At 51.0% G+C, this 17,184-nt stretch overlaps 1 protein-coding gene across 9 annotated transcripts in view; it reads right to left on the reverse strand.

The window, feature by feature from the left end:
• The window catches only part of SLC43A1 (solute carrier family 43 member 1), a 32,842-nt gene extending 17,996 nt beyond the window's left edge, over window positions 1–14,846 (reverse strand). For 2 of the 9 annotated variants that reach the window (XM_045485260.1, XM_045485270.1), the window contains exons 1-2: window positions 14,330–14,846; window positions 12,841–13,007 (exon numbers count right to left, since the gene is read on the reverse strand). In XM_045485260.1, coding sequence (XP_045341216.1) covers window positions 12,841–12,994 — 154 coding nt within the window. In that variant the 5' untranslated portion in view covers window positions 12,995–13,007; window positions 14,330–14,846. Of the gene's footprint in view, window positions 1–5,151; window positions 5,490–10,522; window positions 10,721–12,840; window positions 13,008–13,657; window positions 13,865–14,329 lie in introns of those variants that run through there. The other 7 variants (XM_045485263.1, XM_045485266.1, XM_045485262.1 and 4 more) reach the window with 7 other exon arrangements.
• Window positions 14,847–17,184: the final 2,338 nt, after the last annotated feature.

Below are 17,184 nucleotides of genomic sequence, written 5' to 3' on the forward strand. Positions count from 1 at the left end.
CTGTTCCTACAAGGACTAGGAGACAGGTCCTGGAGTCAGATCTGGGGTTGAATCCTTGCTCTGCTCATTAGCTGTGTGACCTCAGGCAAGTGGCTTAATTTCTCTGAGCGTCAGCTGTCTCTTCTACAAAACATGGTTAATAGTCATACCTATATCACAGACCTAAACAGCAAAGGCTTGAGGAGCTTTAGCCATTGTTTTATTGTTTGGGCACTTTTGCTGGATAAAGAGAAGTTATGTGTCAAGTTGATTTGCCCCTGTCTAAATTCTGAACAACAGAGCCCTCTTCAACCGTGACACCCCTACAGGTGGTTCAACCACTCACCCCAGGGTGTCCCTCCAGAGAGAACAAAAAATACTGAGAAGACAGAGGGTGTAGCCAGGGAGCCCAAAGCCGACCCTGGTGAACACCTTGACCATGAACTCCACATTTGTTAAATGACAGCATTTGGTGCTCACATCGTTTGCTCTGTGGCAAGGACGACGAGGGGGATCCACTCCGTTTTACAGACTTAGAAGTGGAGATCCAGAGAGGATGGGTGACTGGCTTAAGGTCACACAGCAAATGACAGCAAAGCTGGGTCCGGCACATAATTATGACCCCCACCTGTAGTCCACGTGTTTGCTCTCATTTCATTTTCACAGCGGTCCCAGGGGGTAAGGAGTATTGGTCCCATTTTACAGATGGGATAACGGAGACATTAAGAAAGTGAAGTAAATATCTGAAATAGGTCTAGCAACACACAGAATTGGAAGCCATGCTGCCTGGTTCTTTCCACACACCGTGAGGACACACATTCCTGGTTTGATTGTTCTTGCAACCCTGAGGAGGGAGGCTGGGTCCACAATGAATGAGGCTTCAAGAAGCAGAAAGTAAGCACTTTCGATAGGGCAGCGTGACTGAGGCAAAGAGGGTACAGCACCCTCCCCCCATCAGCCCAATGGCTGACGATTTAGATTTAGGCTGGAGTCACCTGAGGGGGAGGAGGGACACCTTGTGTCTTGCTTTCCAACAACAGACAAATAAGTTCAGAGAAAGTAGGAGGGTTCGCTTTGGTCACCTCTAAGTATCCCAGACAACTGGGGTCAGACACATATTCAGCCTCTGGTCAACTCAAAACACCAGGTGGAAACTCCATACCACAGACAGAAATTACCCACAAAGGGCCCCAAGATCTCATGTTGATTTATTTTTGAGAAAAAGACAGAGTGTGAGAAGGGGAGGGGCAGAGGGAGACAAAGACACAGAATCCGAAGCAGGCTCCAGGCTCTGAGCCGTCAGCACAGAGCCCGACGCAGGGCTCGAACTCACAAACCGCGAGATCATGACCTGAGCCAAAGTCGGACGCCTAACCGACTGAGCCACCCAGGTGCCCCAAAGGGACCCTAGATCTAAATGTAAGAGCTGTAAGTATAAAAACTCTTAGAAGAAAACCTAGGCATAAATCTTTGTGATCCTAGATTAAGCAATGATTTCTTGAACATGAAGCAAGACACAAATGGCAAAGGAAAAGATAGACTGGACTTCCTCAATATTAAAAAACCTTTCATGCTCCAAAGGACACCATGAAGAAAGTGAAAAAACAACCCACAGGGAGGAGAAAAATCTTGCAAATCATGTCTCTCATAAGGGACTTGCACTTAGAATATAAAGAACTCTTTTTTTTTTTATTTTTTTTAACGTTTATTTCTTTTTGAGACAGAGACAGAGCATGAACGGGGGAGGGTGAGAGAGAGAGGGAGACACACAATCTGAAGCAGGCTCCAGGCTCTGAGCTGTCAGCACAGAGCCGGATTCGGGGCTCAAACTCACGGACCGCGAGATCATGACCTGAGCCGACGTCGGCCGCTTAACCGACTGAGCCATCCAGGCGCCCCAGAATATAAAGAACTCTTACAACTCAATAATAAAAAAACAAATAACCCACCTTAAAAATGGCCAAAGCATCTGAAAAGACATTTTTCCAAAGAAGATATACCAAGGGCCAAGAAGCACATGAAAAGATGCTAATCATCATCAGCCATTAGGGAATTGCAAATCAAAACCATAAAAAGAGAATATTGTATCCACTAGAATGGCTATAGTAAAAAAGACAAGCAATCATTAGTGTTGGTGAGGATATGGAGAAACTGGAACTCCATACACCACTGGTGGGAATGTAAAATGGGGCAGCCACAGTGCACCTGTGGTGGCTCAGTCCGTTAAGCATCTGAATTCCGCTCAGGTCATGATCTCACAGTTCATGAGTTCAAGCCCCGCGTCGGGCTCTGTGCTGACAGCTCGGAGCCTAGAGTCTGCTTCAGCTTCTGTGTCTCCCTCTCTCTCTGCCCCTTCCCCACTTGCTCTCCATCTCTCTCTCTCTCTTTCTCTCTCTCTCACTCTCTCTCTCTCAAAAATAAATAGACATTAAAAAAAAAAAAAGGTGCAGCCACCGTGGAAAACAGTCTGGCATTTTCTCAAAGTGTTAACCATAGTTACTATATGACCTAGCAATTCCATTCCTCGATAAATACCTAAGAGGAAGAAAAGCATATGTCCACACAAAACTTATACCTAACTATTCACAGGAGTATCCATAATAGCCAAAGAGTGGAAACAAATGCCTATCAACTGATGTACGCATAAATACAATGTGGTAGATCCATACCGTGGAGTCTTACTCAGCAATGGGAAGACACCAAGTCCTGACACCTGCTACTTAAACACCAGACGCGGAATAGAAGAGAGGCAAGATTTTATTCACGGCCGGGCCAAACCTGATCTCCTGATCTTAAGGAGAAAAGTGCAGAGAATGGCCCCACACAAAGGTAGCAGTGAGCTTACATGGATTTTAGCAAGTCAGAGTACGTCATTATTTAGTTAACCAATTACAATTTACAGCATTTCACGGTAGCCAATTACATTGTGACACACAGACCGTTAGTTTTGGCGGGAACCTATCAATTTAAAGTTCTTTGTTCTAAGAGGGTTTAAAATCACCAATCATAGATACCTAAGATACTGTGGGGCAATGAGTTCGTGACTTTTTACATGTTGGTCTTGCCTACGCCAGATCTTGGTAGAAGGGGTGGGGGAGCGTTTTGCAACCTAAATTACCTACTTAGCAAGCAGGCGAAGTTACGGAAGCGAGATAGGGTGGTTAGTAATTTCCGATAACCCTAATAGGGAACTGCATAAGCTTTTATCTCAATTATTCATGAAAGGTGAGTTTAAGCCGAACTTATATACAGTAAGCTTTCTGATATCTTATAAGTCTACCTATTACATTCCCCACTCCTGTTTGTCAGTTATTCAAACCTTTGAATAACCTTATTCTGGCATTTGGGCTAGTGGGACATATGGGCTACGTAATACCATAAGCTTTATAGATCCTATTTTTTGATTTATGAACTGGAGTAGTAGTTTTATCAAACAGGGTCCTATAGTTATAGCTAGAAAGAGAAAGATAGGGGGTCCCGCAAGGGCACTTAGGAGAGTTGTTAGCCAAGGGGACCAGGAAAATATAGACTCATACCAATTTTGATTAATTTGTCTTTGACTTTCTCTTTCCTCTAGTCGTTGTCTGACCTGACTCAAGCTCTGCTTGAGGATTCCTCAATTATTGACATAAAAACAGCACTGTTCCCCAAGGGCCATAAAAGCCCTCCTTGTTATAAAAATAACAGGTCTAAGCCCCTCCGATTCTGAAGTACCACCCCAGCTAAAGAGTTTACAGATTCAGATGGTTTATCGATATTCCTTTCTAATTCTGATATATCCTGATCAATGTGTTTGCTTAGTAATTTGAAGTTCTGATTCCCTGTGATGAAAGCGGCAGTACTTACGCCAAAGGATCCTGCAACCCCCAGTCCTACAAAGAGGGGCACTAGAATAGTAGAAATGGGTTCCCTCGTAAATTGAGACTGGGGAATGAAACCTAGGTGTTCTCTTCCTCCTTCAACTGATAAGTAGAAGACCTGGGGTAGGAGGTGGACTAGAATGCAGAAATCAGACCTCTTGATTATAAGGTGGAGGTTTAAACAAGGGGTTAAACCCAAGGAGCAAGCAAACCAAGTCCCAGAGGGCAGTACAAGGAAGTAAAGGGTACCCCCCACATGAGTATTATTTGGCAAGTAGATGGTGCTGTTACAATAAGTCAAACACCTGGACTGTTTCATCTGGTAATTTCCAGCATAGAAACAAGTCCCCGTTCCTTTTAGATCTCCTAAGGTGAGACTTGGGTTCTGCCCCCGGGTACAATGACCCTCTATCTGGCCATGGCTCAAATTCCTGACTTGGTCTTCTCTCGTTCCCAGAGGGACTGGAGCACCTATTCCTATGTAGTAGGGGGACCTAGGATCCAAACACAGCCAATAATCCCAAGTGATGTTAGGGTTGGTGGCATTTAAAAACTTAAAGGTATAGTACAAGGCTTTAAAGGTATCGGTCTCTCTTACTTCAGGTTTGTTCCTAGCGGGGGGAGGAGTCAACACAAGGGCAGCAGTGGTGGGCGAACGGGCCGTAAACTTAGCTGATGACTGGGCTAGAGGCCTGGGGGGGGGCAGTTTTTCAGGGTCAGGGAGAGGGTTAATTACAGGATTGGGCCCAATGGGCGCTCTAGGGGTGATTCTAACTTTAAACTTCTGAATGGTGAACTCGGTGCCGGGATCAAGACCAGAAACGTATAATCTCAATCCCCATGTTTTCCCTGTATTCCATCAGGGATCTAAACCATTTTTGATGATGATAGTGACTAGGTGTTGACTCTCGGTCGTAGACACTGCTCTTATAGACCGTATAAACTGATCCTTTTCAGTAACCCAGTCAGCTATGGTTCCACAACCCCATGAAGCACAGTGAAACTGGCCTCGTCCTTGACAGCTGGGGGGCCCATCAGAGGGACAAGCATAAAGCTGTACTCCTTTGAAACTTGGGCAGTCTGGGGTTCTCTGGTAAGGCAAAACTCCGGTAGCACCTTGATATCATGGTTGTTGTTTCCACTCAATGGGGAACAGAAGACACAGATTAAAGGTCAAGGCAGGGGAAGCGTAAGAGGTAGAATTTGCTAAAACCTGTCCCGTAGTGGTTTTGCTAACTATCCAACGGTACCGGACAGGGGCGTGGTCAGAACATGTTTCTCCGACCAAGGAAATTATTAAGAACAAAATTACCCAGCGGATTCTTTTACCAGCCGGACCTTCAAAGGATTTTCGGTCCGTTTGACAGTCCACTGTAGAGGAATGTGGTCGGGGTGTGCCGCTTTAATTTGAGAGCGATGGATCCAGTGGCTCTGGCCGGCAACTTTCACAGCGGATGGGGTGGACAGGATGATCGGATAGGGCCCAACCCAGCGTGCCTCTCAATTTGGGGAGGTGTGACGTTGCATCCAGATCCAATCTCCAGGTCCGAGTCCTTGGTCTGATGGTTCGACTGCAGAGGGCGGTTCCTTCCGGCTTTCTTTTACTAGGTTACGGATGGCTGGAAATGTACTTTGTAGAGCCTGCAAGGACTTAAGGAGATGTTGGTTTGAGATTTCCGCCCATTGTTCATCTCCCAGTTTTGGAAGCAAGGGAGGTGGTCTTCCAAATAGGATTTCAAAGGGGGGGAATGCCTCTTACGTAAGGTATACAGCGTACTCTGAGGAGGGCAAAAGGAAGGAGGCCTACCCAGTTTTCGCCAGTTTCTGGAATTTAGTCAAGGTTTCTTTTAGAGTTCTATTCATTCTTTCTACCTGCCCTGGACTTTGGGGGCAGTAGATACAATGTAATTTCCAATTTATTTGTCAGCTTTTGGCCAACATTTTAGATATCTGGGCTATGAAAGCCGGGCCATTATCTGACCCCAAACCAACAGGGATGCCAAATCGGGGAACCAATTCACTGAAGTAATTTCTTAGCCACTATCTGAGCGGGCTCTGTTCTAGTGGGGAAAGCCTCTACCCATCCAGAGAAGGTGTCCACTAGTACGAGGAGATAATGATAGCCACAGGGTCCGTGTTTCATCTCAGTGAAGTCAAGTTCCCATATTTCTCTGGGTATCTGTCTGCGTAATCGCTGTCCTGAAAAATTAAACTTGGGAGATGGGTTAGTCTGAGCACAGGCTTTGCATCAGTCTCCTAGGCTTTGTACGATTTTATTAAGGTTTGGCATAAAACGGTCTCTTTGGGCTAGTTCAGACAACTTGGTTGCCCAACCTAGATGCGTGGAGCTGTGGACTTGTGGGAGCCAGGTCCGTCCTATAGCTTCTGGTATGAAGATGCGTCCATCCTCGAGGTGATACCAATGTTGGTCATCTCTTTCTGCCCTCAAGGTTTTTAATCAGGCGTAGCTCCTCTTTGGTCTAAAACGGTTCCGTGGGGAGAAAGCGTGGAGGCAGCAGAGGCAAAATTTTAACCGGGAGAACATCTCTTTCTGCTGTGGCCTTTGCCGTTGCGTCAGCAAAGGCATTTCCTTTCGCTCGGGGTGAGTCTGCCTTTTGGTGGTTCTTGCAGTGTATAATGGCCACCTTTTTAGGAAGCCATAAGGCTTCCTTCCAGTAGGGCCAGGATTTCTTTTTTAATTTCCTTCCCTCCTGATGTTAACGGTCCTCTTTCCTTATATACAGCTCCATGAACATGGGCGGTGGCGAATGCATACCTGCTATCCGTGAAAATGTTCACCGTTTTTCCCTTTGCCCATCTGAGGGCCTGGGCTAGAGCCATCAGCTCTGCTCTTTGGGCAGAAGTGTCGTGCTCAAGGGCTTGGGCTCAGATAACCTGGTCCTGAGTCACTACAGCTGCACCTGCGTATCTGATCCCATCTTTGACAAAACTGCTGCCATCAGAGAACAGCTCGAAATCCACCTTTGACAGAGGTTGATCTCTTAAGTCCCCCCCTCGGTCCCGTCAGAGTACTCACAGTTTCCAAGCAATCGTGGCGTGGGGCCTCTGAGTCGTCATGCGTGGTCTAGTAGCAATACCTGATCCTGGATGATTCGTGCGTTGATCCATCGGTCTGGTGGGGAGTGCAGCAGGGATGCTACTGCGTGAGGTCCTATGATCTGAAGGTCTTGCCCAAGCGTTAGTTTGGAAGCTTCTTTAACCAGTGGCGGCGACAGCTCTGAGGCAACTGGGCCACCCGGTGGCAACAGAGTCCAGCCGCTTGGACAAGTAGGCTACAGGTCGTTTCCAGGGGCCCAAAGTTTGAGTAAGGACCCCTTTAGCAATTCCCCGGATCTCATGCACAAATAGTTGGAAGGGTTTGGTAATACCAGGTAAAGCTAGGGCTGGGGCTTGGGTGAGGGTGCTCTTGATCTGCTCAAAAGCCCTGTCTTCTTGTTCTCCCCAGACCATCTCAGTTCCTTCACCCCCAGTGGCGGAGTACAGGGGTTTTGCCATTTCAGCGAAACCTGGTATCCACAGGCGGCAATACCCAGCAGCTCCTAGGAACTCCCTGATCTGCCTTTTAGTTGTGGGTTTAGGAATGTTGAGGATAGCTTGGATTCTTTCTGGCCCCAGCGATCGCTTGCCTGCATGCAGTTGGTAGCCCAAGTATATGACAGAGTCCAAGCAAATTTGCGCCTTCTTTGCGGAAACTTTATATCCCAGGACATCTAATTCCCTTAGCAGGTCCTCTGTAGCCTTTGTGCAGTTCTCTAAGGAGTCAGCGGCTAGGAGCAAGTCATCTACGTATTGCAACAGTGCGACATCTGGGTGGCTCTCCCGGTAGGGGACCAAATCCCTTCGGAGAGCCTCATCAAAAAGAGTGGGGGGAGTTTTTAAACCCTTGGGGCAGTCGAGTCCAGGTTAACTGTCCATTGTAAGTTCCATCTGGGTCTGTCCATTCAAAGGCAAAAATAGGCTGACTGACCTTTGCAATCGGCAAAGCAAAGAATGCATCCTTTCAGTCCAGGACGGAGTGAAGGCAGTAATTTGGTGAGAGTTCACTCAGGAGAGTGTAGGGGTTGGGGACTGTAGGATGAATTGTCTCCACCCTTTTGTTAACTTCTCTGAGGTCTTGTACCGGCCTATATTCTGAAGTCCCAGGTTTTGGGACAGGAAGCAAGGGAGTATTCCAGGCGGAGTGGCATGGCATTAGGATCCCAGCTTCTCGCAAGCGGTTGATGTGTTTGGCAATTCCCTCCCTCGCTTGCTGGCTGATGGGATATTGCCTCACCCGGATGGGGGTGGCTGTGGCAGCTAGCTGGATCACTAGCGGCGCTTGTTGAATGGTTAGTCCAGGGGGGTTAGTTTCAGCCCAAACTGTAGGAATTGTCTCTTTCCACTTTTCTATTAATGGAGACACTTTCCGCTCTGGTTTTTCTAAGAGTAGATATTCCTCTGATATAGGGCAGGGAACTAGAATGGCAGGTGGCGGTAGGTTCAAGTCTATAGAATTTCCGGTAAAGGGAATTTGGGCTTTAAGCTTGTGTAACAGATCTCTCCCCAGAAGGGAATATGGGCAATCAGGTATGAGCACAAAGGAATGAGTAATAGTCCCTTCAGCTAGGTCAGTGATTCGGGCACGAGTCTGCAGGTAGCCTTGCATTTGTCCTGTGGCTCCCGGAATGTATACCTTTTCTTTAATCACAGGTCCTAAGGGTTCTTTAAGACCCAGTGTCAACCAGGAATCTGGTTTCTTTCCCTTCTATGTTGAGGGTAACCACAGGCTCCTGGGGATTCAGGGAAAGAGGGGAGCTGTGGTGGTGTCATTGTTCCTGGGCGACCAGGATGGGAGGCCTTTTGTTGGGGCATTTATCTTTCCAATGTCCTTCTTTCTTACAATAAGCACATTGATTTTTTTTCCAATGTTGCTCAGGGTCTTTTTCTGGCCTCGGGGTTGAGGCCTTCCCTGTCCTTTGCTGTTGCCCGGGGGTTTTCCCCAGGCGCTACGAGGACTTTCCCTATTTCCTTCCCTTGCATAACGACAGAGCTGTCCCTGCTCTGAAAAACTTGCTGGGCTATTTCTACCAACTCTGAAATTAGCTTTCCTTCGAATCCTTCTAATTTTTGGAGCTTTTTATGGAGGTCTGGGGCCGACTGAGAAACGAAAGCCATATTAATGGTTTTTTGGTTCTCTATTGCCTCGGGGTCAATAGGAGAGTCTAAGCGGTAAGCCTGGTAAAGCCTTTCTAGGACATTCATTCAGTCCCTGGACCGTGTCATGAATTTTTGTCAGATCGGTGGGCTTTTGTGCCGCTGCACGAAGCCCCTGTAACAGAATCTGGCGATACTGGAGTAGACGCTCCCTACCGTTATCCGCGTTAGGGTCCCACTGGGGCGGCGCGGAATGGAAAACGTGCTCAATTCTGTGAAGGTCTGTGGTAGGCATTCCATCTGGGCCGAGGACTGCTCTCGTGGCTTCCCGGGGCAGTTGGGCCCTTTCCTTGAAGTCAGTTAAGACCTGCAAGAGTTGGTGACAATCTTCCCAAGTAGGTAAGTGGGTGGTGAAAATAGAGCTCAATAAGTCAATTAGGCCCTGGGGGTTTTCAGAGAAAGGCGGGTTCTGAGTTTTCCAGTTGTAGAGGTCCGTGGTGGAGAAAGGAGTGTAGACAACCATCGGGCGTGTTGGCCGCCTGTCTGGACCGGGAGCCAGAGCCGTTTGCCTAAGAGGAAGGATGGGAACTGGGGCATCAGAGGACTGGTGTTCTCCTCTATAGAGGGCTCCTGATCTGGTATGTGGGGGACTAGTCAAAGGGTCTCCTGCGGCTTTGGGTTCCTGGGGAGCTAGTGGTGTCTGGGAAGAAGGAGGTGGTCTCTGAGGATCGGATAACAAGTCCCTCCCTTCGTGTTATCTCCTGAAGCACTGGGTAAAGCCTCTTTGAAGGCTGAGTGATGGGAAGCAAGGGTTTGGAGTTTGGAGGAGAAGAGGAAGGGGAGTGGGAAAGGGAGATGCCAGATGACAGCTTTTGGCCCTGTTTCTGGCACTCTCTCAGCCAGGAAGGTGGGTCTTCTAGGTCGACCCAAGTCACAACATATGGCTCGGGATGAACATCATGACAAATCCTGCGGACAGCATAAGCAAGGTTAAGATTACAGGAGCCCTCTGCCGGGGGCCAGTCAACCCCAGAGAATGTCGGCCAGTCCAGTTGGCAATATGTCCACAGCCAGGATGGCTTTAGGTTAAAGCCATAGTTCCTTCCTCTTTTTCTGAAACCAGAGAAGTTATTTAGGATCCATTTAAGGCGGGGGGGGGGGGGGGGGGGGGGGGGGGGGGGGGGGGGGGGGGGGGGGGGGGGAGGGGGACGGGCAAGGCTTGGACGAAGACTGACCCATGGCGGAGGTTAAACAGTGGGTCATACCAGAGATAATGATAGGTTAACAGGAAACGTTTAACAGGGCACACAGAGCACTGAACGTAGAACAAATGGTTGGGGTGATCAAGCCCGACCCAGAGGGTCCGAAGACCCAGACGGTCCGGAAACCCAGATGGTGCTGGGGACGTCTCCACCAGATACCAGCTAGGGGGAAGTTAAGCTGCGTCCAGCCTTCCCTCCTAGAATCAGATCTGTCCAGTAACAGAAAACAGAGAACAGAAAATAGAAAACAGGTGCCGCCTCGCGTACCTTGCTTAAGCCAGGTCTGAGAACGGAAGGCCGGGGCCGAGGAACGTCTCTCGGGAGCTCTCCCCTAGCTGTTCCGCTTCAGCCTCCGAATTTCGGGCGGTCATAGAATCTCGGTGGGACCTCCAAATGAAACACCAGACGCCGAATAGAAGCGAGGCAAGATTTTATTCACGGCCGGGCCAAACCTGATCTCCTGATCTTAAGGAGAAAAGTGCAGAGAATGGCCCCACCCAAAGGTAGCAGTGAGCTTACATGGATTTTAGCAAGTCAGAGTACGTCATTATTTAGTTAACCAATTACAATTTACAGCATTTCACGGTAGCCAATTACATTGTGACAGACCGTTAGTTTTGGCGGGAACCTATCAATTTAAAGTTCTTTGTTCTAAGAGGGTTTAAAATCACCAATCATAGTTAGACACCTAAGATACCGTGGGGCAGTGAGTTCGTGACTTTTTACATGTTGGTCTTGCCTACGCCAGATCTTGGTAGAAGGGGTGGGGAGCGTTTTGCAACCTAAGTTATCTACTTAGCAAGCAGGCGAAGTTACGGAAGCGAGATAGGGTGGTTAGTAATTTCCGATAAACCTAATAGGGAACTGCATAAGCTTTTATCTCAATTATTCATGAAAGGTGAGTTTAAGCCGAACTTATATACAGTAAGCTTTCTGATATCTTATAAATCGACCTACTACACTATAACCCTGAAAACATCATGCTAAGTGAAAAAAGCCTATAACGAAAGCCCACATATTAGAAGACACCATTTATTTGAAATATACAGAACAGCTCCTATCAGTGATGTGGTACCATCAGGCTATTACAAAGTATTGGACAGGAGAGGGCTCCCCCAAGCAGCCTGTCATTGTGAAGGCCAAATTCTTCAACAGAAGAGCTGAAGAGAAGATCAAGGGGTAGGAATGGCTGTGTCCTGGCAGCTTGAAGCCCCATGGAGGGAGGTCTACTAAAAGGTAACAAGTGCTTTTCCAAAAAAAAAAAAAAAAAAAAAAATCTATTTTTGTCCCACATAAACCTAGGATTCTGCTAATGGGTACAGGGTTACTTTTTGGGGTAAAGGAAATGTTCTAAAATTGATTATCTTGACGGTTGCACAACTTATTGAATTGTATACTTTAAATGGGTGAATCATAAGGTATGTGACTTATATCTTAATAAAGCTCTCACATGTATTTTTAAAAAGCACGGGTAGAGGGGTGGGCAACAAAAGGGAAGCAGGAGTCTGGGGGTGATGGAAATATTCTAAATACCGATTATGGTGGTGATGGTTCCCGGGGTATACGATTGTCAAGCCTGATCAAAATGTGTGACGTAGGGGGCGCCTGGGCGGTTCAGTCGGTTGAGCGACCGACTTCAACTTCGGCTCAGGTCATGATCTCGAGTTCATGGGTTCAAGTTCCACATCGGGCTCTGTGCTGACAGCTCACAGCCTGGAGCCTGCTTCAGATTCTGTGTCTCCCTCTCTCTCTACCCCTCCCCCGCTCTTGCTCTGTCTCTCTCTCTCAAAAGATAAAATAAAACGTTAGAAAAAAAAATTTTTAGAAAAAAATTGTTTTAATGTGATGTACATTAATTTTCAATAAAGTTAATTTAAAAAACAAACAAACAGGTGGAGAAGGCCGGAAGGAGCAGTGCAGGAATCAAGACCATTACATGACAAAAGGCAGGTCCTCTCCAGTTGCCAGGGAAAACAATTCAGAGGGGACCTGGACTCCTCCCCTCCCCTCAGGAACATTAGAATTCCTACTTCCTCATTAGACACCACTAGGGAAGCCAAAGGAATTGAAATGGAAAGCAGGGTCCCTCCACAGTGCCTGGCCTGGAGGAAATGAGGCTTCTAGACTTTGTGCAGATGGTGATTTGAAGACCCCGGGCTCAAAGTCTTGGAAAAGGAGGGGCACGGGCCTGTTAACATTCAAGTGCACTTTATAGGCTCTCCTTTGTCTTACTTAGCCTTATAGGAGTCCTGGTAAAACATGCCTCACCCAGCTGGGTGCCTGTTCTCCTTCTAGGGGTCTCCATCTTGATCTAGACCTGAAGCTGCCAAAGGGTCTGAATGCCCAGCACGATACCTGGCATTCAGCGAAGCCTAGATTACATACACGAGGTAGAGGGGGCAAAACCTACCCACTCTCTAGAAGAAGTTTGAATTGGTCAAGAAGTGGGGCTGTCCCAACGCCTGCGCAGTGCTTGTCTTAGGCAGCCCCGCGTCCCGTCCGCTCAGCCTCGCGTTCTTTTCCAGCTTCCACCTTCCCCTTCTGCTGCCCCTGCCCCAGCCCGACGTGCTCTTCCTCGGGCGTACCTGAGCACAGGATGGAGTAGAAGCCCTCCTTCTGGAGCATGATCAGCAGGGAGCCCCAACCGAGGAGCACGGCAGAGAAGAAGAGGTTCTCCAGCATCGCGGTGCACGCCATCCACCAGCGCCTCCGGTACGCCTGCTGCAGCGTGGGGGCCATGCTGGCCGCGAGCCTGCACAGGAACACCGCGCTGAGCAAACGGACCCCCGGCGGCCCCGGGGAAGGGTCTCGCATCCCGGTGGTTCCTGAGACCCCTCGAGCCTGCCCGCGAAGGTCCCAGGGCCCTGGGCTTCCCGGCGGGTGCCGCCGACCTGGCTCTGGGCGCACTGGCAGTGCCAGGGGCTCATGCGGCGCTGCGCTCCCGCCGGGCCACTATCGGAAACAAGGAAGGTCCTGTCTGAGCGCAACAGATTCCTGGCGCGCTGCCGGGCTCTTCCAGCCAGGCCAGAACGCGCAGAGCCCGGCTCCCCGGGCCCAAACCCGCACTTCCCCCAAGTCCCCAAAGGTCAGCAAGGGGCAGGGCGCGCTCTGAAGCCACCGCTGGCCAGCATCCGGCCGCCCGCGCCAGGAAGGACCCCCAGAAGCAAGCAGGAGGAGGAAGGGGAAGTCTGGGACTAGCCTGAGACACCCCCCGCCCCCATTCCTGCTGCCCCAGTAAGACCACTCCTCTCCTCTGGGGCCCGGCCCCCGCTGGCCCTCCGCCCTCCGCCTCTCCGCACCAGGCGCCCGGTGTCCCCGCGATCCCTCGATCCAGGCAGACAGCTGCCACGTGGAAGGAGACCCGGGGCGGGCCCTCCGGCGGCCCCGGCGCCCCTCACTCACTCGGCAGGGCGCGGGCCACCACGCGGCGCGCATCCGAGCCAGCCCGCGCTCGGGTCGGGGAAGGGTGCTCGCGCTCCGGCAGGAAGTCCCGCGGCCGCTGACTTTATAAGGGCCGAGCTCCCCGCGGGCGGGCGGCAGGCGGGTGTGTTTACCAGAGGGAGGGAAGGAGCCCGAGCTCCCCCCGCCGCGGCCGCGGCCGCCGCCACCACCGTGGGAGGAGACGGGACACGGGCGGCGCGGGGGTGGGGAGCGGCAGGGGGGAGACGGATGCCGCGGAGAGGAGAGGGACGGGGAAGGGCAAAGGGGGGAAGGGCGCGAAGGAGGGGCGGAAGGCACCAGCCGCGGCTCCCGGGGCCTCAGTACCCTCATCTGTGAAATGGGGCTCTGGGTTCCGGCGCGCCCGCAGGTCGGTTCAAACTCCGACAAGAGTGTTGCTCCAAACTGAGGAAGTGCAGCCGAGGGGGCCGAGAGGAAGAGGAGTACCCGAGGGGCCGGAGGAAAGGGAGGGAGGGACGCGCTTGGAGAGACGCGACAGCGAGCCGCGGGACCCCACGGGCTCGGGGGAGGGAGTGGGTTTTTTCTTGGGGAGCCTGGGAGTGTCGGTGGGAGCCGGCCCGTGGGGCTCTCGGCGGATCCGCAGCCGGGGACCCCCTAACCACACCCGCTGCTCACCTCTGGTGGGGGGAAGCGCGCCTACCGCGGCCGCTGACGCCTCCGGGAGCGCAGCGCCTTCGCGGCGCGTCCACGCTCTGCGGCCGTGGTCGCGCGGCCCAGCTGCGAACCGCACGGGCTATCGGACTTCTCTGCGCGCCGGGGCCGGGCCGCCTCGGGGACTCAGCGCCGCAGTCTGGTGTTCTTGCCTCCTCTGCCCCCTCGGAAGAAGTCGGGGAGCGGGGAACCCGCCGGCCACCCCCGATCCGCGAGACGGGGCATAGGCGGAGCGGATCCACGGAGTTAATACTTGTATTTACACCCGTCCCGGGCTGCGCCCCGAGGTGGGGGCGGGGGCTCCCTTCCCTTCCCCTCCCCCTAGGTCTAGTTTCACGCGCACGTGACTCGCCCTCTGGTCCCCAGATACTCCCCCGCAGCACACGCCCCAGCACAAAGAATTCCCACCCCCACCCCCGCCCTCTCCCTGGGGCCCCCCAGACGAATTGGGCAGCGCCCTCTGTATCCTTGGTCAAAACAGAGAACGACTCAGCTGGAGCCGCCTGGCCCCGATGCAGGGCCGGCTTGGGTGGGGTTTTGAACTGTGCAGTTGGGAGTAGTGTTTTCTGAGAAGCAGAATGACATGGGTTTCCTTAGAGTTAGTCAGCTGGAGGTCTGCATCTGGACTTTGAAAGTGACTGGCCTGGCTTAACTTGGGCAAGTTGTTTAAACTCCCTGAGCCTCGGTTTCCTTCTTTGTAAATTAGGATAAGGGGGGCGGGGGGCGGTGAAGGACGACGGAGTTAAGGGTTAGGATGCAGGTCAAATGCTGAGCCCGGCGCTCAGCGTGGGGTACGTGCAACAAGTGTTGATTGTTGTTACTGCTATCGCTATTATTATTTCAGAAGACCTGGGAATAGGATGCTTCCAGACACTTACTGATTCCTGGTAAATCTCCCCACCTCCCTGGGCCTCAGTTTCCTCATCTGTGAAATAGAGGGGAGGTGTGGGTTAATGAGGTGAAGCAAAGGCCAGTCAATACTGATGTGAACTTAGTACAGCGTGTTGAGAGTGGTAGTGGTGATATCCACAAAGCTCTGGAGCCATGTGAGCGACTGGCCACGAAGACCTCAAGACCAGGGGATCGCTTAATGGCCAAGCCACCAAGCCAAGAGAGGGAACTCACATTTGCTGAGCGGCTACTAAACTCTGGGCGCTTAACAAACAAAAACCATTAAACCCTCAAAACATCATGGTCTCATTTCAACCCCACAGGGGTTGGGAGAAGGCTGGCGGCTGGCACATGGTAGGTGGAGGCAAGATGTGAAGTCACATCTTCGGGCTTTTAAGCGTGGCCCTTTCCATCCCTTTAGGCCAGAAGCAACAGCAAGAGAAAAGGCTTAGCAGTGAAAAGGGCACAAGGAGTTCTCTCTGGCAGGAGCGGGGTGTCAGGCTCTGATGGTTTCACCTTTTAAAACTCGTTAGTGACTCGCAGAACTTCCCGGTCAAGGTCAAACACCTTAGCTTAGCCTAGAATAAGGGTTCTAACCTGAGACAGTCACAGATCCCCTTGAGAATGCAATTGCAATGTTTTGAGCACACTCCCTGTGAAAATGCACGTGTGACCAGGAACACATACACACATTCAAATTTCAGGGCTTTATGGACCCCTTCCGTGGGCGTTAGGGGTCCATGGGCCCCCAGGACTTTAAAGCTTGCCCTTCTTGATCCCTGACACGGGTCCATGTTTTCCCCTCACGGACTCTCAGCTCCGGGAGAGGGAGGGCCTGGCCGGCTGTGGTCACTGCTGTATCCCCAGCACCTAGAACAGCACCTGCACCTAAGAGGCACTCAGTAAGCACCTGTGGAGGGAAGTGTGAGGCCAGCTGGTTTCATACCTCCTTGCCTTTGCACCTGCTTCTCCTTCTTGTGGGCATGACAGATTCCCTTCTTCATTTCCAATGTACTCATCCTTCACAACTCACCTCACGTTTTACCCTTTTCTGGAAGCCGTCTGGTCTGCTCAGCCGGGGGGGGGGGGTGGCGCGGGGGGCCCATGTATTCCCCCAAAACACTAGTCTAACCTCCGCTGAAGCCCTCACACTGACCTAGACTCATTGGTGTAGCTGTCTGCCTCCTCCCCCCACAAGCTATAAATCTCTTGAGGGCAGGTGCCACGTGGTAGGTATGTGCCTGCCACCGATCCCAGCACCCGGCAGGTAACGAGCCCCTGGTTAAATGTGCTGGATAAACGAAAGGGGGGGTGGGTGGGAAATGAAGCTGAAAAAGTAAGCTGGGGTCAGTCTGGAATGACCTCTGTGAGGCCAAGGACTTTCAGTGTCGTGAGATGGGCGACAGGAACTCCGGGATTGCATTTTCTTGTCTTCTTTTCTTTTCATTTTTTTTTTCAACATTTATTTATTTTTGGGACAGAGAGAGACAGAGCATGAACGGGGGAGGGGCAGAGAGAGAGGGAGACACAGAATCGGAAACAGGCTCCAGGCTCTGAGCCATCAGCCCAGAGCCTGACGCGGGGCTCGAACTCACGGACCGCGAGATCGTGACCTGGCTGAAGTTGGACGCCTAACCAACTGCGCCACCCAGGCGCCCCTCTTTTCTTTTCTTTAAGGATGGCGATTAGATGTGGTCGAGTTTGTGTGCCTAATGAATGGAGGATATACTGGAAAGGAGAGAGAACCTAGAACAGTTGAGAGGCCTTAAAGCGACTCTAATAGTTTAGATTTTTTTTTTTTAAATAGAAGGGAACAGATCTAAGACACACTTCCATGTCAGAATTGATAGGATTTATCAGCCCCCTTCCTGTCCCCCAAAAGGAATCCCTTCCTAGACTCCGTTTCCCTGACACTACCCATGTCACAT

This window comes from Leopardus geoffroyi, chromosome D1, assembly GCF_018350155.1.
Source record: "Leopardus geoffroyi isolate Oge1 chromosome D1, O.geoffroyi_Oge1_pat1.0, whole genome shotgun sequence".
Classification (NCBI taxonomy): Eukaryota; Metazoa; Chordata; class Mammalia; order Carnivora; family Felidae; genus Leopardus; species Leopardus geoffroyi.